The following is a 21,610-nucleotide window of genomic DNA, read 5'->3' as shown; positions in this document are numbered from 1 at the left end:
AAACTCCCTTTCCCGATTAGTGCTGATCCCTCTGCCTCCAAAACAGTTGGCCCTAATGAACATACGGCCCAACAGCTGTAAGCGGTTATACATATGCATGGATATATATATATTTATATCCCCCCAGCCCATCCATATATACTGGAGATCACAGCTGTTGCTATTCTTCCTTGCAATGCGGATCAGACGCTCTCTCTCTTTGGAGTCTTACTTGACCTATTTTGCAGGCGCAAGATTTTTTGTGATGATGATTTCCCCAGTTGGTGCTTTTGATTCTGCCTGAAACATCTTGATTGAAGGCGAACAATGGCAGCTCCGGCAGCCGGCAGCGCCCCGCACCCACACGCCGCCCCAGCCCCACCAGCCGCCACACGCTGGGGGGCTGAGGAACGGGGGTCCGGCCGACGCTTCCCGGGGTGGCAGCGGCTGCCGGCTGGTCCATCCCGACCTGCATCCTCTGATGCCCCTTCCCTGTGCCCACGGGACACGGCTCTGCCACCTGGCCCACCAGTCCAATCTGGACCTCGAGGCTTGTGCTGGTCTCTCCATCCTCTGCCACCTCCAGCCGGGCTGTCCCCTGCTCAGCCCTGAGCCTCTTCCCACCAGCTGGAAACACCTCCACCACCCCAAAAACTCACGAATGAGGTGGTGATGCCCCTTGGGGTGCCTCAGCTCTAAGGCCAGGTGGGAAGACGGTGCCCAAGGTGCCAGAGCTGGGGAGGTTGGCAAAACCCCAATGGCTGCTGCATCCCTGAGTGCAGCGATGCTCTGAGCACCCTGTGGGTGATGGAGCCCTTCAAAGCCCTTTCCCTGGGGAACCCCAGCCTCTGCTCCCTGCTCAAGGCAAGGTTTGGGGGCTGGCAGGGAGCCTCTGCCAGCCCCGCAGCCCCCGCGGCTGCATGGGTGCCCCAAAAGAAGGGCCCCAAAGTCACCACATCCTGGCGTGGCAAAGCACTGTCTGGGCACACACGAAGCTATTTCTTGTTTGGTGTTTTCGTTTGAAGCGTGCACTTCATCTGGGTTTCTACACCGAGAGGTTCCCATCCTAGCCCAGCTGGAGGGAGCAAAGCAGCCGGGGGAGTGGAGCAGGAGGGTGGGAAGGGAGGATGGAGGGTGGGAGAGGAAGAAGCCAAAAATAAGTTTTTAAAGAGCTAAGGCTCCACTTTTCACCTCCATCCTGGGCCCAGGGCTGCTGCGGCCAGGGCAGGACTCCAACCCTGTCCCCATCCCTCCATCCCCAGAGGTGCTGCAGCCATTTGGACCACATCAGGGGGTGTAAAACACCAGCCATTGGGGTCCCTCCATATAGGGGGCACCCTGAGGTCCCATCGTGCCCAGCCCCAGCATGGCTGCATCCCCTGAGTCCCTCCACAGGCCTTGGGTTAAAAAGAGAAACACACTTTTCTTAAAAAAAAACCCAAAAAAAACCACAAACGAGACACCAGTGATTCATCTTAGGCAGTGAGTCTCTTCATTTATTCATTACGAGATAATACCCAAATCTGGCTAATTAATATTCCTGCATGTTTTCCAAGGGCTGATGAGGTATCTTAAAACATCTCGCCAAGATGGGCTTTCATATTTATAAGGTCAATGTGCAAACTTAAATTGATGCCATCTAAATATACCCCTCATGTTTAAGCATGGGGCTTCACTCCCGGGGCGCTGGTGGGGTTCCCCGGGCATGTGGCCCAGCTTGAAGTGGGACCCGGGGGCTTGGCAGGTGGGAGAGCCACCCAAAAAGGCTCCCACGAGCTGGGAAGTGATGTTGTGGTGTCCATTTTTCTGCAAAGATGTGAGATTTCTGGTTCCTTGGGTAAGGGGAGCGGAGCACTGCCCGTGCCTGTGGGGTCAGCAGTGCTTTGGGGTGAGGGATCGGGGCAGGCACCCACGCAGCTGGATGTGGCGATGGGTACCGGAGCAGGGCCTGCAGCTCCCTGCCGAAACCCTTTTCCAAGGTTAAAAATAGGACTTGGTTGAAAACTGAAAGCCTGGTTCGCATTTGCCCTCATTATGTTGATTGCTTATTTACATGTATGCAAATAGGGGAAGAGGCAGTGGCTCCTCCACCTGGGGACCCCTCAGCACAGCAGAGCCTGAACCCCACCGGGTAAATCCCTGCCAACGGATGGGCCATGGTGCTGCCGCCCCCTCCCCAGGACCAACCTGAAGGTGAAGCACCATCCCCTCTCGAGGCACCGATCCCGGGGACGAGCCGCAGCCCTGTGACCCGAGCACGGTGGCTGGAGGCGTGATGGTTATCGGTGCCGCCACCTCTCCCCTCGCCCTGCTCCGCCAGATGTGCATGTCCGGCTCCAGCTGTTCCCCATCAGCCTCCCCTGAGCAGCATTGCCGGCCCCAGGATCCTTTTTCCACCAGGCCCCACGTCCTTCATCAGACACCAATTTGGTCTGGCCCAGCTGCTCATTTTTCTTTCCGCCGTGTGACATGTTTTCACCCGGCTCCTAATCCGTCTCTTTCCATTCACAACTCGAGCTGTTTATGGATGTGCCTCTGCTCCCCCCAGCTTTTCTCACCCCCCGGACAGAGCCATCCATCAACAAAACCCCGCTGAGCACCCCAGCATCGCCACTTCCCCTCCCAGCAGCCCAGCGCACCGTTAGCCCAACCGAGCCAAGGGCACGCAGTGCTCCTGCTGCTCAGGGGTGACCCCGGGGGGGGGGCCATCGCCTCCCTCCCCGCCACCAGCAACGCCTGAGGTTTTATGGTGCGATGCCGCAGGTAGCTGGGACGTCGGGGTCCTCCTGCTGTCTGGAGAGGCTGCGGCACCGGGGCTCTGCAAGGGCCACATGCGGTTTTGGGGCTGCTCCCTCTGGTGAAGGCACAGGGCGAGGGTGGCCCATGGTGGGGACATGTCCCAAGCCCCTTGGGGGTCACCCTGCGGGGTGGGAGCTGTGTCCACATCCCCCTGTCTATAGGCAACAGGTGCTTTAATGCCTGCCTGGGGCCAGCAGCTGCCCACTCTCGCAGGAGGAGGCAGCTGTGCGAGGAGGAGGATGATGAGGACAGCTGGGAGGGCAAACCTGGGGGCACCAAGCACGGGGGCCATGGCTGGGGAGTACCCTGGGGTGGGGGGTGGCCCCAGCTGTGCGTTGGGGACACCTCCTGGCCCCCCTCCATGGGGAGGGATGTCATTCATCTCGCCCCTGCCTCAGTGTCCCCGTCACCCATGGGGCTCTTCCCCCCCTTGGCAGCCAGCCATGTGGACATGGGGAAGGCATTGTGGAGTCCCTGCAGCAGAGGCCGTGGGCATCCCGCTCCCTCCTGCCGGCCCGGGGCACTTTGCTCGTGACCGAGATAAACCCCCAAGTATCCCAATGGTTTGGGTGGTCCCTGAAGCGTCTGAGCAGGACGGGGCTGGAGGGAGCCCGGGAGGGCTGCGGGGCCGAGCCCCTGTGCTCTGCACCCTGCACACGGGGCAGCACCGACCCGAGGGTGGCCAGGAGCACCCCGGGGCAGGGGGTGCTGGCTCCCCCCCAGCACCACCTGGGAAGGGGGCCCCGTTTGCAAGGGATTCGCTGCCGCTTCACTCGGGGTGCAAATGGGGGGAGCTGGGTGCGAGGGCCCCCTCCCTCGGACCCGCTGCTCCCCTGGTGTCAGCTGAGACTCGCTCCCCTTCCCATTTCCCACCGAAACAGCACGGGGGGGGGGATCCAAACTGAAACGAAACCAGGGACATTTTGCAACCAGGAAAAAAAATAAAGGAAGCCAAGCCTGAAGAGAGCGATGGAAAAACCCTGATGTCTCTAAGACGCTGCTCTGCTTTATGAAGCTGTCCCCGTTCTCCCCGGATGAAGAGCTGGCCCCTGCGCAGCCCCAGCCAGGCCAGCCCACGGTGCCGCCGCTCGCCCTGGCTGAAGGTTTCCTCCTCACCCTTCCCGGCCAAGCATGGAGGGTCCCTGACCCAGCCCGGGGTGCTGCCAGCACCCACAGAGCCCCACAGGGCAGTGGGGCTTTAGGTGGGGACAAAGCCTGGAGGGCCGGGTGCCAGGGCTGCGGCGTGGCCACCACGGTGGATGCCAGCGGAGGCAGGAAAGCCAGTGTCCCCGTCCCCATCCCACAATGGGGATTGTTCTGGAGGCCGCGGGCAGGATGCGGCCCGGCCAGCTCCGTGCCTGACTCACATCCTCGCCGGCTGGGAGGGCGCCAGCCGAGCGCCACGGCTCCGGCATCGCTCCCCACGGGGCTGGGATGTGGGACAGGTGCCAGTGAGGACCCCTTCCCCATCTGGGTCTCGTTGCCACCCCATCCCTAAGCGGCTCCCCCCAAAACAGCCCCGACGGAAAGCTCCCCTCCGCCGGCTGGGCACCCCAGGACGGGGGGAGCGGTACCCCGAAAGCAGCCGGCGTCCCCGGGGGAAGAGCTGCAGCAGAGCGAGGCGTTTGCACTAAGTGATCACATTTATTTGAGTATTCTTGTGTGTGTGTGTGTGTTCTAAAATCGGTTACAGAATAAATACCTGTGCCTTATAGCAGGAAGTCCACTTTTTTTTTTATACAAAGTGCTTGTTACAGGAAGTTGCATCAGCGATACGCAGGACGGGGGGAGCATCTCGGCCACGCTTCCCCTCCTGAAAACTAGAACAGGGTTGTTTTTTTTTTAATTTATTCGTTTTTTTTTTTTTTAAAAGTTTCTTTTCCCTTTTTTTTTGTGCATTAGATTTCCTGCCATTGTGTATTTACAAATCTCTGAAAGAAGGAAAAAAAAATGCCAATATGCATGAGAAGTGGCCTTGTAACACAAAAAAAAAATCAGCCTTTAAAAAAAAAAAGGTAACAAACCCAAAATCTACAAGTATCGTTTCATACTGAATCAATGATATTTTTTTTTTCTTTTTAAAAAGGGAAAGAGAGGGGTGGGGAAAGGGGAAAAACTGAACCAAACCAGAAAAAATGTACTCGGAGAAATGGAAAGAGAGAAGGTGCCATTGTCCCTTCTGAAGTTTTCCAAAGGCAGAGAGGAGCGAGGAAGAGCGCAACGCACAGACCCAGACGCCCGACTGAAATCCCCATCAATTTCTTCTCAGTAATTTCTCCCTCGTCTTTTCACAGGGAGGGGCAGGAAGGACTTTCCAAAATTAAATTAAAAAAAAGGAATTAAAAGGAAAAAAACATTATTATTTTGTCTTAAAAGGCTTAAAAAAAAAAAAAACAGAGAAAGATGAGAGAACAACCCTCCCCAAAATCCTGGAGGGGTGCGAGGTGGGGAAAAAATTGGGTTTGATTTAAAAGGGAAAAAAAAAAATAGAAAAGGCAAAGCAAAGCAGACTTTTCTCTCCAAACGCGTCATCGAACGGGACTCTCCGGAGAGTGTGACGGTTAACTGGTGACGTAGTGTTTCGCCGAGGGCTGGCCGTAGACCCTATAGAAATCCTGTCGCCCGTGCTGCTGGGATGCGTCAATCCATTCCCTCACGGCAAGTCCCGGGAGCGACTGGGGGACGGCGGGGGCGGGCGGCAGCGGGTGGGAGTACTCCTGCGAGGAGACCGTCCAGGGGAAGTGCCCCGACCGCGGGTAGGGCTGGTGCCCGCTGTGGTTGGACACGGAGGAACAGTAACAGTTATCCACAGAGCAGACGAGGATTTTGCGCCCGCCGTACTGGGAGAGCACGGACTGCTGAGATGACGTGGTGTTGGGGTAGTGAGATGGGTTGAAGACGGAGCCCGAGTGCACCGGCTGCGGGCCGCTGGGAAGTCCAACTATGTGCTGCGTGGAGCTACAAGGCACCATGGCTTGTGCGGACTGCCCCTCGCCAGCCGAAGCGCCCTGGCTCATGTACTGGCTCGCCACAGTCCCGGACGATGGCTCGAGGAAGCTGCCCTCGGGGAAGGCGGTGGAGTGCTTGCGCTTCTCCGCGCCGGAGTTGCTGATGGTGCAGGGGTACATGGGAATGCTCTGCAGGAAGGGGACAGGGGTGCTCAGAGGACCTGCGGAGGGGAACAGGAGAGGGGACAGCGTCAGGCACAGGGCAGCGAAGCTCCGCAGTGCTCTGGCCGCCGGTCTGAACCTGCAACAAAGCCCCAAGACCCGTGCTGCAGCCCCGCAGGAGCGGAGGGTCCCCCGGCCTGTCCCACCAGCGGCCAACTGGGCACAGAGCCACACGTAGGTGGACTCGCAGGTGCTGTTTTGGGACCTTGCCGGCAGGTCGGAGCGGCCCCAAGAGCTGCTCTGCAAACACGTGTGCAGGCTGAGCCACGCACAGCTCGTGACCCCAGTCCGTAACAGGATCAGAGCAGGACAGCCTGGGTGACAAACCCAAATCCCCCAAGGAGAGAGGGCTTGGAAGCCTCCACAGGACGTGGTCTGCTCCCAGACGTGGGCTGGGGGCTGTGGGACCACGCGGCTCCCTGGCTGTTCCTGCCCACAACTGACCCCCACCCTTCCACTGACTTTTCCTGCCAATGGCCAGCCCCTCCCACTGTGTCACCCCAAAGCAGAGCCCTTTCACAAGCCAAGGGAAGTGTCCTGGGGAGAGCCAGGAGTTGGCTTCATGGCATCTCCATGCCCCCACTGACCGCAGAGGGGTTCCCAGGCATCTCTGCACCCCGACAGCCCTCGCCACTCTCTTGTACCGGGATCCGCAGGGCACCCAGCTATGGATACAGGAGTTAGAGAGGTCCCATGCCCCCCCCCCAGCACCCCTCAGGCTTCACCCACCTTCCAGCAACTTCCTAAGCTGCTTCTCCTTCTTGGCGATCTCGTTCAGGAAGAGCTTGGAGTTGAGGTGGCCGATTTTGGGTGGGGGCAGGCTGCCACCTGTACAGTTCTGGGTCCTGTTGGGGACCGTGGGCAGAGAGGAGAGGTGTGAGGGACAAAGCACACTCAGGGGAGGGTCAGGAAGCCCCCACGCTCCTTCCCCAGCACCATCTCAGGGCTGAACCCCTTCCCCAGGGAGGCAGTGGTGAGGGCAGTGGGGAGCCAGCCCTCTCCAACGGGCCAGTCCCTTCCCGGCAGGACCCTTCCCATCCAGCCTTGCTGGGAATGCCCTGTGCCAACGCACACCTCCCACAGCCCCTGTACCCACCAGCACGGCCACCCCAGCTCGCCCTCGCTCAGCTAGCGCTGGCTTTAACCCCAGGCCCTGGAGGGAGGAGGAAGAGAGCAGAGCTGGACTGAGCCCTGCACCCCAACCTGGCTGGGGTGCTGGGTCCCAGCTCTGCTCTTCCATAAACACACCACCAGGTTTCTGTTAGTCCAAGGGGAGGACTTGATTCAATGCCCCCAGGAGGGGACTCTTCACCCTCCCATACACAGAGGGAGACTGAAGCATGGAGCACGCCTCACCCAGGCCCTGCAGCACCCCTGGCCCTGCTCCTCCTCTGGACATCATGCTGCTGCCGCCCCTGCGACAGCCCCCCTTCCCCCCGAACACCCGTGCCCTGCCACGCTTACCTGTCCATTAAGATTTTCACAGACTTGGTGTTCTAGGAGGGGAAGGAGAAGCCCTGGTCAGTAAGGACAGTCCCCGCCCCAGTGACCACCTCCCCTTTTGGTATCACCTCCTGCAACCCCCCAGGAGGGGATGGGCTGCCAAAGGGTGCTGAGCCCCCTCTCCCCAAAGCACAAGCTGCCCCAGCCCCATCTCCAGCTGCGGCACCTCCTCGTATGAGGCCGGTGCTGAGCTTGCCCCACTCCTCCTCGCCATCCCCCACTGCTGAGCCCTCTGGGGAACCAGCAAGTCCCCATCAGTGCCCCCAGCCCGCCCCGCAATGCTCCCTACACAACCAGACCTACCCGTGGCCCCCTCCCACCCCCAGCACGGGCAGCTCATCTCACCTTCATGAAGTTGATATCCTCAGTTTTGTCAAACATGACCTGGACAGAGCTGAGGAGCTTCTTGGCCTCCTGCATGCGCTCATTGAGGTGGAGGACCTGGGCTGCGTTTTCGTTGCAGAACTTGGCCTGGGCTTTGTCCAGGATCTCCATGGTCTTCCGCAAGTCCTCATCCAAGATCTGGTGCATCTTCTCATACTGCAGGCGCACCTCGTCCTTCAGCTGGCTCACCTTCTCCTGGGGGAGAGGAGCAGGGTCAGCCCCTCTGCACCCTCCAACCTCTGCCATGATGTCCCAGGACATCTGGGCCCTTTCCCCAGCAAGGGTGGGTGCGACCCAAGAGGGGCACCACAGCTCTGCTCTCCTGCAACACCCACACAGACCAAACCCCGTGGTCAGCTCCCATGTAGGACTCCTACGTGCCGGAGACCCAACAGGGCCACCATGGAAGTTTGGCTAACCCTGCAGATTCCCTGGACTTGGTGGGGATCGCCTCTGGAGGGCCAATGCCAAGCAACAACCTGCCGCACCACTGAGGCACATGCGCTCCCTTGAAAAACCCTGCCCATCCCCATCCTCATCCCCATTCCCATCCCCATCCCCATCCCTGTCCTCCTCCCTACCCCAGCCTGGAGTCACATCATGCTCCAGAGCCCTTCCTCCACACTCTGGGAGGCTGAGGGGTTTTAAGGACCACAAGCTGATCTTGTTTTACCTGCGTCCCAGCAAAACACTCGCTTGCATCTCTTCCACCTCCTGAGTATTTCAGCGGTTTATTCGGGGATCTCCCATCTCCAGACCCTCCCCTCACACTCAGGATGAAGTGGGTGGCCTGGGGAAGGCTGTGCTGAGGCAGGGGGGCCACCTGATATTTAAGGACAGCCTCGTTCCTTGCCTCCCAACTCACCCCAGGACCCACAAGGCTGTAGGGCAGCCCCAAATTTCATCTCCCAAAAGTACGACTGCTAGGACAGGAATGGAGATGGCAGGTCCAGCCAGCCGTTCTTCCCCTGTGTGTCCTCCCTCCTCTCTGACCACCTGGTCCCTGTGCCCTGGGAGCCTCTCCCCATCATGCCATGGGGTGACAGTCTCCAGGGCTGGCCGCAGCAGGGTGAAGCACCAGTTACCTCGACCAGCCGCTTGTCCGATTCCAGCTTGTAGAGCTGCTCTTCGATGTCTTGCTCCCGCTCCTCCAGGCGGTCCTGCTGCTTCATCAGCATCTTCTGCAGAGATGGGAGAGAAGAGCAGCCGTCAGAGCCTGGCAGCCACATGTGCCAGGAAGCTTCGGTGCTGCCCGCACCGGCTCTGACCACGCAGTTTGGAAGGGACAGGGCTTTTTCCCAGCGGGATGCCATTGCCGAGCTGAAAGCCCACACGTGGCTGGTGGAGGTGGAAACCTCGCTATTTCAGTGGCCATGCAGAGGGGCCATGTGTGCTGGGGACCTTGATTTGGGTCCTCTGGATGGGGGCAGCCCCTTGCCAAGCCCTGGGGAGGACACAGAGAGGCTCATCTCCCGCTACAGCAGCACCGTTTCAAGGCCCATCACCCATTGCCGGCAGGCTCCCACAAGACATCACCGCCGCCCTCGCACACCCACATGCCACGCCAAATCCTTTCTCTCTTCCCCGCCTCCGTGACGAGCCCCAGAGCCAGCGTCAGTGTAATTGGGAGGGACAGAGAGAGGAGGAACGAGGCTACCCCCCAGCCCTGGCCCCCACTCCTCTGGGCTGGGCACGAGCCATCAGCCCTAATAACTGGGACACCACGTTATCGCCAGCTCTCAGTGCGAGCACCTCGCTCCTGTGTGCTTCCCCAGCCAGGATGAAACCCACTATCCATGAGAGATGGGCTCCGTCCCTGCGAGCAGGGGCAGGGCTTCCTAAAACACCCCTGGAAATCAACTCCTCATTTCCCACCCCCGCCAGGCAAAAATTTTTCCCAGGGGAAAGCTGTCACAGCGGCGGGGAGAGGAGAAGGGCTTTGCCTGGCATGGAGACACAGCGTTAGAGGCTCTCAACAGCGGGGGCGAGATGGGAAGAAACCGGCAGCAAGGATGAATTTTGAGGGGATTATTGCTATTATAAACTGCCACTCGGGGATTTATAATCAAGTAATTAATTCCTGGACGAGGCGGAAGGGGGAGGGTGGCAGAGGCGCTGCCGGGATTAATTGCATTGCAAGGGAAAGGCTGTCACCTCCGACTCAATTCAGGAGCAGGAATGCGAAGCCTCCTCCCTCCTGTTGTTTTTCTTAAGGTCTTGGGCACCTCCAGCCTCACAGCTGCTGGGCTCCTACCACTAATAATAATGAGGAGCTAAAAAAAAACAGTTTCCCTCTCACAGTTGCACTCCACATGCGTGCCCAGTGCCCACACGTGAGCACCCACCCACGCACAGACACGCAGACAGCACACCCACTGAAACGGGGTCTGAAGGGCAGCAACAGCGATGGGGACCCGCAGGCGCAGGGGGACGTTTGCTGGCGTGTGCACGCAGAGACACACGCACCTGCAGGCATCCAAGGGCATCGCTGCTGCTGTTTTTAGGACCAGCTGAATAGGTGGGAGCATCCACACGTAAAAAGATTTGATGCTTACATGAAAAATCTCCTTTTTTCATCACAAAAAGGTCGTTATTTGCACTGCTGCAATGCTGGGAGGCTGCACCTTGCTCCTGGGTTAAATACGGTGGGAACCGAGCTCAGGAGAGCAGGTGCAACACCGCTTGCTCGGAGAGAGCCAAGGGCACAGGCAGGAACCACGTCCCAGGTCCTGTGCCGACAGTCAGGCCAGTGCGCAGGGCTGCTGGTGGCTTTTCTGGGAGCTCAGCCAGGATTTTGGGTCCAGCACCGGGCAGAGCTGTGGCGCGGCGGGCAGCAACCTGCTCTGGCAGTGGCACAGGCAGGTGCACGTCAACATGACCTGCTCCCAAGCACCACTGGCTGAAAACATGGTTTGCAGCATCCCTCTGCACGGGCCTGGCGTGGAGCGCAGCGCACCCAGCTCTGGGTCCTGCCCCAGCACCCACAGGCAGGAATTTCCTCACTGAAATCGCAGTTGACTGATGGGAAAGCCGCCTGCTCCAGGGAAGGAGATGCCTGCATCCCTGCTTGCAGGAGGCCGACTGAGCCCGGGAGTCGGGGCAGGTCTTGCAACGCAGGCCGAGTTTCTTGCTCTCCAAGCTGGAGAGCCAAAAGACAGTGAGCCTTCGCACCGAGCCCTTCCCTACGCCTCCCTCCCTGCCGGCACAGATTCGCTGTCTCCACCGCGAGCAGCCAGACCCACCCCACACCAGCCCACCGGGAGGACGGCCGAGACTGGTGGGGGCCCTGAGAGCAGCCGGGTCCCCTGCCCGCCTCCCCCAGCCACCAGCTGGGGCAGGGCCAGGGGAAAACATGGGATGGGATCCAAGACTCACAGCTCACGGGGCACAGAGGCCAAATCCCCATCCCGCCCCGGCATATGCATCAGGCGTCTGATGTGGAGCCACCCCAATGTTGCTGGGATGCTCTTGTGGGGGAAAATAGAGTTTCCCATCGCTGACAGATGCCGGGCACGTGGAGGCCACCCTGCCAGCCCCACCGGTGTGAGGGACCCCCAAGGGATGGACCGAACAGCCCCGGACATGCACGTACCATTGTGCCCTTCCCACTGCCCTGCAGCTGCCGTGGCAAAGCTGCCAACCTTTGTGTTTTGTAACAAACCTCAGGGTGCTCTGCTCCTGGAATCATACAATTATGTGAAATCACAAATACATAGAGAAATATACATATAAAAAAATAACTTTCTATACTTATAAGTTAATTTAGTAGCCCTTCACAGCTGGAAAAAGTGACCGAAATACAACCTAAAGCCATAGAAATCAGAGAATAGAGGACATGCAGCTTTTTCTTTAAAGCTCACATTTGAGCCACTCTCTTGATTTTAGGGCAATTTAAAAACCGTACATGCCCGAGTTTGCAGCAGGATGGGAGGGCTTTTCACCCACAACAACCGAAACCTTAACAAGGCACAGGGGTATGAACTACCCCTTCTGGCACCGAGGGGCGAAATCTCATTGTCTCCACAGCACGGGCTGAATTCCTTAGGTATTTTGAAAAGGAAAATCTATCCCTTCCCCTTCCATCCCCTCCCAAATCTGGTATTTCTGAAGTCATGAACTCCTCCTCCTCCTCCTTCAGGATCAGAATTTCTCAGGGTAATTTCTCATATTTCATGCATGACCTTGATGCTGGGGGAACTGCAGCTCCCTCCATTCAGGCGCCCTTCCCGGGCTCTGAGCAACTCTGAGATCCCAGTTTGTCTTTTCCTAGACACGCCGCCAGTTTGCAAAACAGCCGCCAAAAACGCTCTGTGTTCCCACACCAGCTGAGAGTGAACTCATCTAATTAATTAATACGTTAATCTGCGGCCAGAGTACGTGGCCGGTCCACCCTGACTCCATAGGCCACAGCAAGATAGGGCTAGTTGTTGGACACCAGTTTATTCTGCTGGAGTGGCAAGTAATCTCCCCCCTTCTCATGGAAAAAAATAAAAGGGGGGTGAAAAGCTGAGCCCTAAGAGGAGGTTAGTGGGGCTCTCTGCAAACACGCCGTGGGCATCAACCCCATGCAGGAGCTGGAGGTTATCCTTTGCTCACTGGTCGGGAGCCCCACTGCCGGCAGAGCGTCTCTGCAGGAAGCAAAGCAAGCGCTGCAAGATCTCATTCCAGGGAGGATGCGCACAGCTGGTCCCCACGGGATCATGCCGGGGAAAGGCTTGCTGACCATCACTATCTGCCCAGCGCTTGCTGGCAGGAAACCATTGCCGGGGGAACCACCCTCGCCCCGCGGACACCTTACTGCACCTCCCAGTCTGTCCCCCCAGACCTGCAGGCAGGCAGCTCTGCATCGGCTCCAACTCCCAGCGGCTGCTCCAGCATGGGGCACATCCGCTCTCCCAGGCAGGGGACGAGGGGATGTCTGCCAGGGGACAGGGCTGGCCCAACAGAGCAGAACTTCTGCAAGATTAAATGCCTGCAACTGCAAGACAGAACGATGGTAATAAAGAGTTTAACAGCTCGGGTGACACAAGGCATCTGGGCTCCTCATCTGAGAGTCATTACAGGGCTGCAGCACCGCAAGCGTCAGCTGTGTTACACACACGAGTCCAGCTCAGCTGGCTGGGCAACCCCCCACTGCAAAGGGGGGCACTGGGGCGTGGGGAGGAGCTCACACCCACCCGAGACCTCCCAGGCAGGGAGAAATCTGCGGGCAAGATGTCTCCCTGGCGTGTCTCAGGCTGGTCTCACCACTGTTCCCTCCCTAAGGAGAGGGTTAAGTCTGCGGTCACTGCTGAGCCCATGATAACGGTGGCTTATGCCCCTGTCCCACCTGGAGCCCAGCGCTCCCCTCGTTCCCCCTTCAAACCCCCAAGCAGCCTGTGGCCCTGGGGATGGCACCAAGACAGCAAAATCCCGCAACATGCCCCAAGGTTTCGCCTGCTCCAAGGATGGTCAGGGTCCCTGCGTGCCTCCCTGGGGGCTCAAGCACTCGCCAGCCCCTGCCCGACAGCCATCAGGAAGGAGCCCGGCAGCTTCACCAGCGAGGTGCCCCACGACCCGCCGAGCACCTCCAGTTTTAAACGAGAGTTGGAGCAGTGAAAAGCCTTACTGTGCTCATGGGGGAAGCGAGGCCCGTGCATCTTCTCTGACGTCTAATGAGGGTTGTGCATCCTTCAGGGCTGTTTCCCTGGCAAGAGTAACCACATCCCCACACACCGACCTGCAGGGCACTTGCAGGATGCTAATTCCCAATAAACTGGGCTGAAATCAGCTGCGGGTTCAGAGGGTACTGCAGGAGGGCAGGTGGACAAACCACAAGAGCACACAGACCTCATTCCCATAGGAAACCGGGGGGAGTAGAGAGCCAGCCTGCTCCACAGAGTGCCTTTAACTGCAGCTGCACGGCTGGCCCAGGACAGGCCCGCTCGCTTCTCTGCCTCCCTCCTTCCTTCTCCCCTGCGCCCCGGCCTTCCCCTCGACGCCAAATCCCAGCCGCCGAGTGAATAAGGACATTGTTTGCAGCCACCGGAAAGCCAGAACAGAGGGAGCAGCTCGGAGCACCAGGGGGAGGAAGGGTGAGGAGGAGGAGGAAGGTGGAACTGGAGTGAGGAAGCCGTGAAGGGCAGATGCCTGTTGTGGGAATGGCTCCAGACACCTGCAGCTCAGCCCAGGGACCGGGATCAAGGGCCCCCATTGAGACCCACATACCAGCATGTTGCTGGAGATGGGCCTGAAGTCACAGTGACTGAATTTTAATGCACCGAGAGCCCTGGATCAAGGAGGCGATCACAACCTTTCGCCTCCCCGCGCCTCCCACTCACAGGCTTCCTGCTCCCCTGCCCCACTTTGCTGTCAGCTGGCCGGTTTTCTGAGCAAAAACCCACGCAATGAGCTATTCTCATCCCTCCTGAAAGTGTCCCCCCACCTGCCAACACACCAGCACCTCGACACCACGCGGCTCTGGGTCACAGCACCCCAGTGCCCCCCAAAAACACGATCTCAAACCACAAGATCCCACACCGCTGCAGCCTGAAGGGACCCATCCCCGCAGCCCGAACCCACTGGAGCATCCCTCCCACCACCCCCAGTGTCCTGCTGACCAGACCGAGGCAAAAGCAGCTCTTTCAAACTCCCCACGGCCCCCACGGCACTCACGGGAGGCTGATCTGCTTACAGGGACAGGAAGGAAATGTTTTCTGGTTGAGGTTTCATCTTGCACACATTTACAGTAAGCACTGGGCAGGAGGAGAGGTCTCGGGCCGGAGCAGGAGGCCTCGCCTCTCCCATCTAGCCTGGAGCACACGCACGCTCCGCTGGGGTTTGGCTTTTCTCACGGTGCTCCCTGCACAGAGATCGGGCTGGTTGATCCCCGGCAGGGGAAGGAAAAGGGGAAGGGAACAGCCTCCGGGATATTAATAGCTGCCTTTGCTAGGAAGGGATGGGAGCAGCAGCCATGCAGTGCATGGGCATCAGAGACCCCCTTGCTAGCATCAAGGGACCCCTGAGCACCAGGAGAGCTGGTGCTTCATGGAAAAGGGCTGGAGGCTGAATACCCAGTGTCAGCTTGGGGGAACAGAATGCAAGGTGCCTCCTGCAAGAGCAGCTCTCCACGCTGTTCTCACGCCGGGGCGGGTGGAGATGCCTCCTGCCTGTCCCCACCTGCCTGCGAGACGCTGCCTGGTCTCCGAGCCTTCCCCAGCGTGCTGGGGAGGAGAAACCATCAGGCTAAGCCCCATGTCCCACCTCCAGCATCTGCCCCAGAGGCAAAGCCCCATGTCCCACCTCCAGCATCTGCCCCAGCACAGAGCATCCCTGCAGCATGGCTGGCACACAGTGTGGCTTGAACACAGAGCCACGACTCGGTTGCTTTGCAGTTTTCATGTCAGCCCTTGTCCCTGTGGCACCCTGGGACAGCAGGCTCGGCAGACCACTCTCCTACGCACGGCCTTACACCAGCGGACCCCGGACTGCCACAGGGCTGTGCCGGTGCCTGCAGCCCGGGACGGCTCTTCCCCTTGTTTACACCCGGCAGAAAGGAAGAACTCGTTAGTAAGGGGAAAATACGAGGCATTGTGTCGCGTGGGGCCAGCAGCGGGATTTCTGGAGGCCAGGAAACAGGGACCTATTCTCCGTCAGAAAGTAACCTTCAGAAGGACCTTGAGGATGTTAATTTACCTCCCTGGGCCTCTGTGTCCCCCCAGCTCCTTGCTGCCACAGGCGTTACTTGCCTCTTGCACAAATGGAGGAAGGAGGCCGGGGCTCTCTGTGCCGCTTTCAGACCCCAGCTTCAAGCCCTGGTCTGACTGCCACTGCTGTCAGCATCCTCTGCGCAGGGACGAAGAGCCGCTTCGAGGGGAAAAGGGGGATAAGAGAGATTAAGAGGCAGGGAGACGAGGCCAGTGAATGCAGAAGCATGCCCTCTGTGCCAGCAGCCCCACAGGTCCCAGAGGTGGGAGCCTTCCTGATATGGGGTGCATGGGCGACGTGCCCCCCAAAACAGAGGCGCCCCAAACACCAAAGCCACTTTTGCAGCGTGTTGGGAGGGTAGGAGTGAGGCTGTGCTGATCACGGGCCAGCATCGGACGAGCTGACCCCATGCAAAGCGCAGCAAGAGGCAGAGAAAGAGGGGTGAATCGCCTCCATCGGACCTGGGGCTCAAGACTCACTCACAACCTGGGGAGGAGACGAAGAAAGGAGCTGGAAACACACTGGGAAGATGAATACGGGGATGCAGCCAGGTGAGTCCCGACTGATGCCACTGGCTCCACAGGACAAAGATGAGCCTTGGTGATGCCCACGGCCTGCCTCCTGCCCTGGATCTGCCAGGAGAGACAGCATCTGGCCAGGGAAAAACGTGCTTCTGCGCTGTGTCCCAGCAGTGTGGGGACAGCAGATGCTTTTGGGTGGTGCAGGAGCAAGACGGAGAGACCAGCTCTGAGAGCTGATGGGGCTGCGGCTGCAGGCACGACCAGGCCCTCGGGGCAGCGAGAAGCTCAAGAAATCTTCTTTCTCTCTGCTGGAAAGGGGAGGGAGAGGAGATCCCCACCCAGGCCTGGGTGCGGATGCCGGCCAGCAGCCCTCCCTGGCCAGCTTTCAGGAGGGAGGACAGTCCAGGCCGCCTTCGCCTGGGAGCAAAGAAAGCCAAGAGGAGTCACACGGCTTGGCTCCATGTTCGTGATGGACAAGGTCCGCACCTTCTCCACCACCAGGGATGCGAGGGAGGAGCTCTTTCCCCTTCCTCTTTCAGTTTTAGGGGGAAAATGTCCTGGTTTGGGGCTGCTTATAAATCAGTGCCAAAATTCACCCTGCTGCTGAGCCATCTTCAGCACAGAGCTCTGGCTGCAGGCCCCGGCACAAGCCCACCCTGCCCAGCATGACCCAGCACCAAAAGCCCTTTGAGCAACTGGCTCTGGAGCACCGGCACTGGGGCATTGCTGGGGCACTCTGGGAAAGTGCCGGGGTTTGCAACATCCCAGAAAGTTTCAGGCATCCAGACCCAAGCACCCTAAGTAACTGTTTCCAGCCACTTGGGACCTCAGACTGACACCAACACCTGGAGCACATCTGGCCCTGATGACCAGCATCGCCTTGTGCCTCCTCCCTGCCACACCAGAAAATAAAACCTGGGCCCTGCAGCCTCACAGACCGGGATTCACCAGGTTTCACAGTTTTTCAGAGCCTAAGAGATGGTGCAAGAAGTCCTGCCCTTTCCGCCTTCAGCGTGCTCTGTGCTTGTGGTTTCTTCAACGTTTCAATCAATTTACATGTATGTTACGGGGGCCCTAACCTCCTTTTCTCCCTCTTCTGCCTCTGGTTTCATACATATGCCTCTTCCTGACCACAGATCCAGCTGAAAAATTAAGCCAGTAAAAAAAGCAGTCTTTTCAGCTGGATGATCTCTCTGAACTGGCTCTCACAAGCACTCTGCCAGCTCCAGCGGTGGCAGCCTGGGCAGAAATGGGAGGTCGTTCAGCGCTGAAACTCAGTCGAATCACAAAATCCTGCTCCTCACACAAGCTCTGTTACTCTGTTGCTCTGACATATCAGCTGTGAGTCGTTCCTTCCATCACTCCCCAAAAAAAAATAAACAGGCTTTGGCAGCACCCCCAATCCTGCCTCGATCTGCTGTTGTCCCAGCCTCGTCTAGCTCTGTTGAATCCCAAGATCTTCCCAACATGCTGCAAGTTCAGGGTCCCAGCCAGCCGTCCCCAAAATGCGGCCGGCGGGATGCCTTGCCTTCAAAAGCGGCCATCCTGCAAGGACCCACTCCCATCGCTCGGCGGCAAACCTACCCCCATCTGCAGCCCCTGCAAAATTGAGAAACCCTCGCTCCCTCTTCCAAATAAACATCTTGGATTCAAGATCCAGCTGGCCTGTGTGATCTCAGAGCTTTCTCCCTCCAGGGGTGAAACACAGCCAGCCTCTTCCACCCTTCCTCCCATGGCAGGCTGAGCTGCCTCTCCCCTGCCCAAAGACCTCCGCTCCGCACCCGCCACGGCTCAGCCCCACCATGAGAAGACCTGAGCTCTGAAAAACAGCCCCTTTGGCTTCCTACCCCCCTAATTTCTGCTCCAGAGAGAGCCCAGCCTGGGGATCTGGATGCATGAGTGGGTTTTGGGGGGAACCTGGATGCCACCAAGGAGCAAAGCAGTGCAGCCATACCCATGTGCACCCACGTGTCCCAGCCACGAGACCATCGATAAGTGCAAAGGCAACGACCTGCAGCCATGTGTCCTGTCAGCATCTTGTCTGGTGACCCAGAGACGAGGGGTCCGGCTGTGCGGGCGGCACAAAGCCCCTCTCCAGGCTCAGGCAGCACTAGAACGAAAAACCTGCTTTGATTTAAAGGCCATGATTTTATTTTTTTCCTCACAACTGATCTAGTTAAACTTCCAACCGCTCAAGGCTATTTTAATTTGTACTGGTAAGTTAAATCAACACAAACAAGGGCAGAACAGGTTTATATGCACCTCTATTACTGGCTTGCACCAACCAGAGCGCAGCTAGATTTCTCCAGGCAGCTTTTTTTTTTTTCCTAATAGAGATAAGGGGGGACGTTTTTTGTGCACCTCCAACTGACGAATGGATCCTGAAAGTGAGTTGGGAGTCAAAGCCTTGCAGAAAGTCAAGGTGACTTATGTGCCAACAGGCTGGATTCAAAGAGCTTTGCAAAAATGCAGATCAACTAACAAGATTTATAAAACCCGTTAGGGGTTTAGAGGCTGCTTAATTCTCCGAGGTGCCAAGGAAAGTGCCTGACTCACAGAGGGATGGATGGGGCTTACAGAGGTGGCTATCTCAACCTTTCAGTTGAGAAGAAAAGGGAACTCAATTTCTCTCTGAAACGAGGTTTTGACATGCCGAGATGTTTACCCCAAGCCTTGGCTCCTCCATCACTTACTTGAAAGAAAAAGAAACCAAGTCCTGCTGCTGCAGACAACTGTTACAAACATCTACCCAAAGCCACAGCAGAATCTGCTGCTTCAGCTCGCCAGCGCCAGACACCCACCCAGAGGAGTATGAGACTCCATCGTATTCTGCACACATGCTGGAAAAAATAAAAAAGGGTGGGGGGGAGAAAAAAAAAAAAAAAAGAAAAACAAAGATGACTTTGCACTTCTACAGGTCCCCAGTGCCAAGCGTTTTGCAGCTGGAAGCACCTGTGGGCAGCCAAGGCAACACACACCAAGCCCATCAGCCACCCCACACCCAAGAGGGGACCGACCACAACCTGCTGAACACCGAGGACCCCTCAGCCACCTCCCTGCTGGGTCTTCTCTCTCCCCTGGTTTTTTCACGAGGCGGCTGTTGAGGACCTGAAAGCCCGGATTATAATCTTTATGAATCCCATAGTTAGATTGCACTGAACAGCAGCCCAGCAATACCAGATGTTCAAACAAAGCTGCCAACCGACAGCTGTCTGCAGCTTGCAGCGTGTTTTTACTTTAAAATGCAAAATGATACCAATCTATATTAAAAGAGAGACGTTCGGAGCCTTGCGATAGCAGCTGAAGCCGCGGATATTGCTCTTTCACGCAGGGTGTGGCGGCAGAAGGAAATATCTCAGAAACTACTGCTTAAGCTGCCCTCCCGCCCCCCCCAAATCCTGGCCCCTTTCCCAATGGGAAAGAGACTCACGTTACTGCCTGAGTGCCGTGAATGTACCAGTGCATGTCCAAACAAGCCAGCAAAAAGAAAAATGCAGCATGAACAAACACCGTCTAACGAAGGATGCCAGAGTGAATCTGGGCGCTGCACAGCCCGCACCTGGCTGTCAGCGGCGTGGGGAGGACGAAGCGATGCACGGGGGGGACGGAGGGAGCCAGCCCTGGGGTGGAGGGTGCAGTGGTGCCTCCCCTCCTGTGCTGGTGACCAAACTGCGGGTGCAAAGGTCCCTTCTGGCAGCAGAGCATGGGCACTGGAAGCAAGAGATGGAGAGGCACCTTTCAGTGCTTCTGCCCAGCGTCCTGCCTCAGGCTGTCCCACGTCCCTCTAAAACACACGTGGATGCTCATGCTGCGCTGGCCCCACCGGGGAAACTCTACTGGGGCCTCCTCCCAGACGTGACGTGCAGCAGGTTTTAAACCTTCATCACTTTGTACCTTTATTTGTTAGGCTGGCCGGGACCAGGTACAAAGCCCTACACCCTGCAATGTTTTTTCCACACGCCAGCAGCTGGGGAGGGCAAGAGCTGGAGCTCACCCTCGCTCTCCGTTCTTCCTCCCTCTGGAAATGCAAGCCACCCGCACCCACCGCATTTTGGGGGTGGCAAGTCCTGAACATGCTGGGCACAGCACAGTACTTCTGGCTTGCAGGGATCGCGGGAAGAGGGCTCTGACTTAGTCAAACGTGACATCCCAAATTCCCCACCAGCCGCGATCACAGGAAATCTTTGGGACCGGTCCCAAGGCTGCCTCATTGTGCTCCGAGCAGCAACAGCATGAATGAATCACGCTTCTCAACGTGACACCCAGCTCCCAGCAATGTACTCGGGATCAAAATATTTACGTTGCAAACGAGTAAGAATAGGACCAGATCCCCTCCCCAGCCTGGTGACATAAAAAGGCCAACCTTAGTCTTGCATCAAGCAAGTGGGTGGCAGGAGGATAAGAAAGCAGTAGGCAGAGACCAGCCCTGTGTCTCGCAGCCCGGCTCTGCCCAGCAATGCTGAACCAGAGCCCTTCTCCACGGCAGCAAAACCCCCACAGCGGTGAGCACCGAGACTACGATCCCCGTGGTACCACGCTCCTGCCGGAGCTCAGCAGCCAGGCGACACGCGAGGGAGCATGCTGGGACCTGTAGTTTCCAGCCAGCCAGCTGCAAAACGCCATCCGCCAGTAAACTCGTCTCGAATTAAAGAGATGCGAGGCCCCCAAGCTCCTGGCAAGGCGCCATCCCCGGCTTCTTGTTGGCAGGCACTTGGCCAATTCCCATGCGTTGCATTAGCCCCTTCCCAACAAGCAACCAGGAGCCCGCACCCCACAAACCCCCTCGCAGCCGAGCTGCGCTCTGCCCTTGCCGAAGCGACATGTCTGCATGGGCAGCAAGATGCTCCCAGAGCTCGGATGCAGCCCTGGGCCGCAGGAGAGGTCAGCCCTGCTCCCACCTTGCCGTGAGCCCCTCCACTTTAGCTCCGTGGCACTGGGCCACTGACTCCGGAGCAAGACCCTGCAGCCGGCACTGCCCAGCTTCAGCTACATAGAGCCCAATGCTGCATCCCTAGAGGGGTCAAATAAAGACGCCACCAAAGCCATCAGTCACAGGCAGCAAGAAGCAACACACCGGCATGGTGCTTTCAGGCAGAGTAGTACAAGCAGGCAAAGCCCCGCCGAACCACCACGCTGATGGGTCCGGGGGCAACCACCTCCCTGCAGCACCCTGGCCGCAAGGCCAGCCCCATATGTCGCCCCTCGGGGAGTGTGGCACCCCTCTCCTTGCCTGCTCACCCTCCCCGCTGCGGAGGAAATCGTGGCGCCCAGCTGATGTCAGGAGGCATCACTTCACACAAAGGCCAGGCTTCCTGGCGGGGAAGGGGTGGGGGAGCGGGGAGGAAGGGGAAGAGGAGCCTGGGGCAAAGGCAGGCAGCATCTCCAGCTCCCCACGTGTGCATGAGGGGCAGTGGCAGGAGACAGACAGCACGGCCCCTTCTCCTTTAATCGTCCTCGCACTCGGGAAAGAGAAGCAACATCCTATTTCCCTGCATCCTTCACAGGAGCCCCAGCATGGCCGTGCCCTGCAGAGCTGTGACAGAGCATGGCACCTGTTAAGTGATAAAT

General features: G+C 58.1%; 1 protein-coding gene across 1 annotated transcript in view; it reads right to left on the bottom strand.

The window, feature by feature from the left end:
• Positions 1-4,402: 4,402 nt before the first annotated feature.
• The window catches only part of TRIM8 (tripartite motif containing 8), a 29,997-nt gene continuing 12,789 nt past the window's right edge, over positions 4,403-21,610 (bottom strand). Inside the window, exons 3-7 of the mRNA XM_068398603.1 lie at positions 8,921-9,016; positions 7,797-8,030; positions 7,413-7,444; positions 6,678-6,793; positions 4,403-5,947 (exon numbers count right to left, since the gene is read on the bottom strand). Of these exons, the coding sequence (XP_068254704.1) occupies positions 5,340-5,947; positions 6,678-6,793; positions 7,413-7,444; positions 7,797-8,030; positions 8,921-9,016 (1,086 nt within the window). The 3' untranslated portion in view covers positions 4,403-5,339. The remainder of the gene's footprint in view (positions 5,948-6,677; positions 6,794-7,412; positions 7,445-7,796; positions 8,031-8,920; positions 9,017-21,610) is intronic.

This window comes from Nyctibius grandis, chromosome 4, assembly GCF_013368605.1.
Source record: "Nyctibius grandis isolate bNycGra1 chromosome 4, bNycGra1.pri, whole genome shotgun sequence".
Classification (NCBI taxonomy): Eukaryota; Metazoa; Chordata; class Aves; order Nyctibiiformes; family Nyctibiidae; genus Nyctibius; species Nyctibius grandis.
This window is presented reverse-complemented; position numbering and strand designations above follow the sequence as displayed.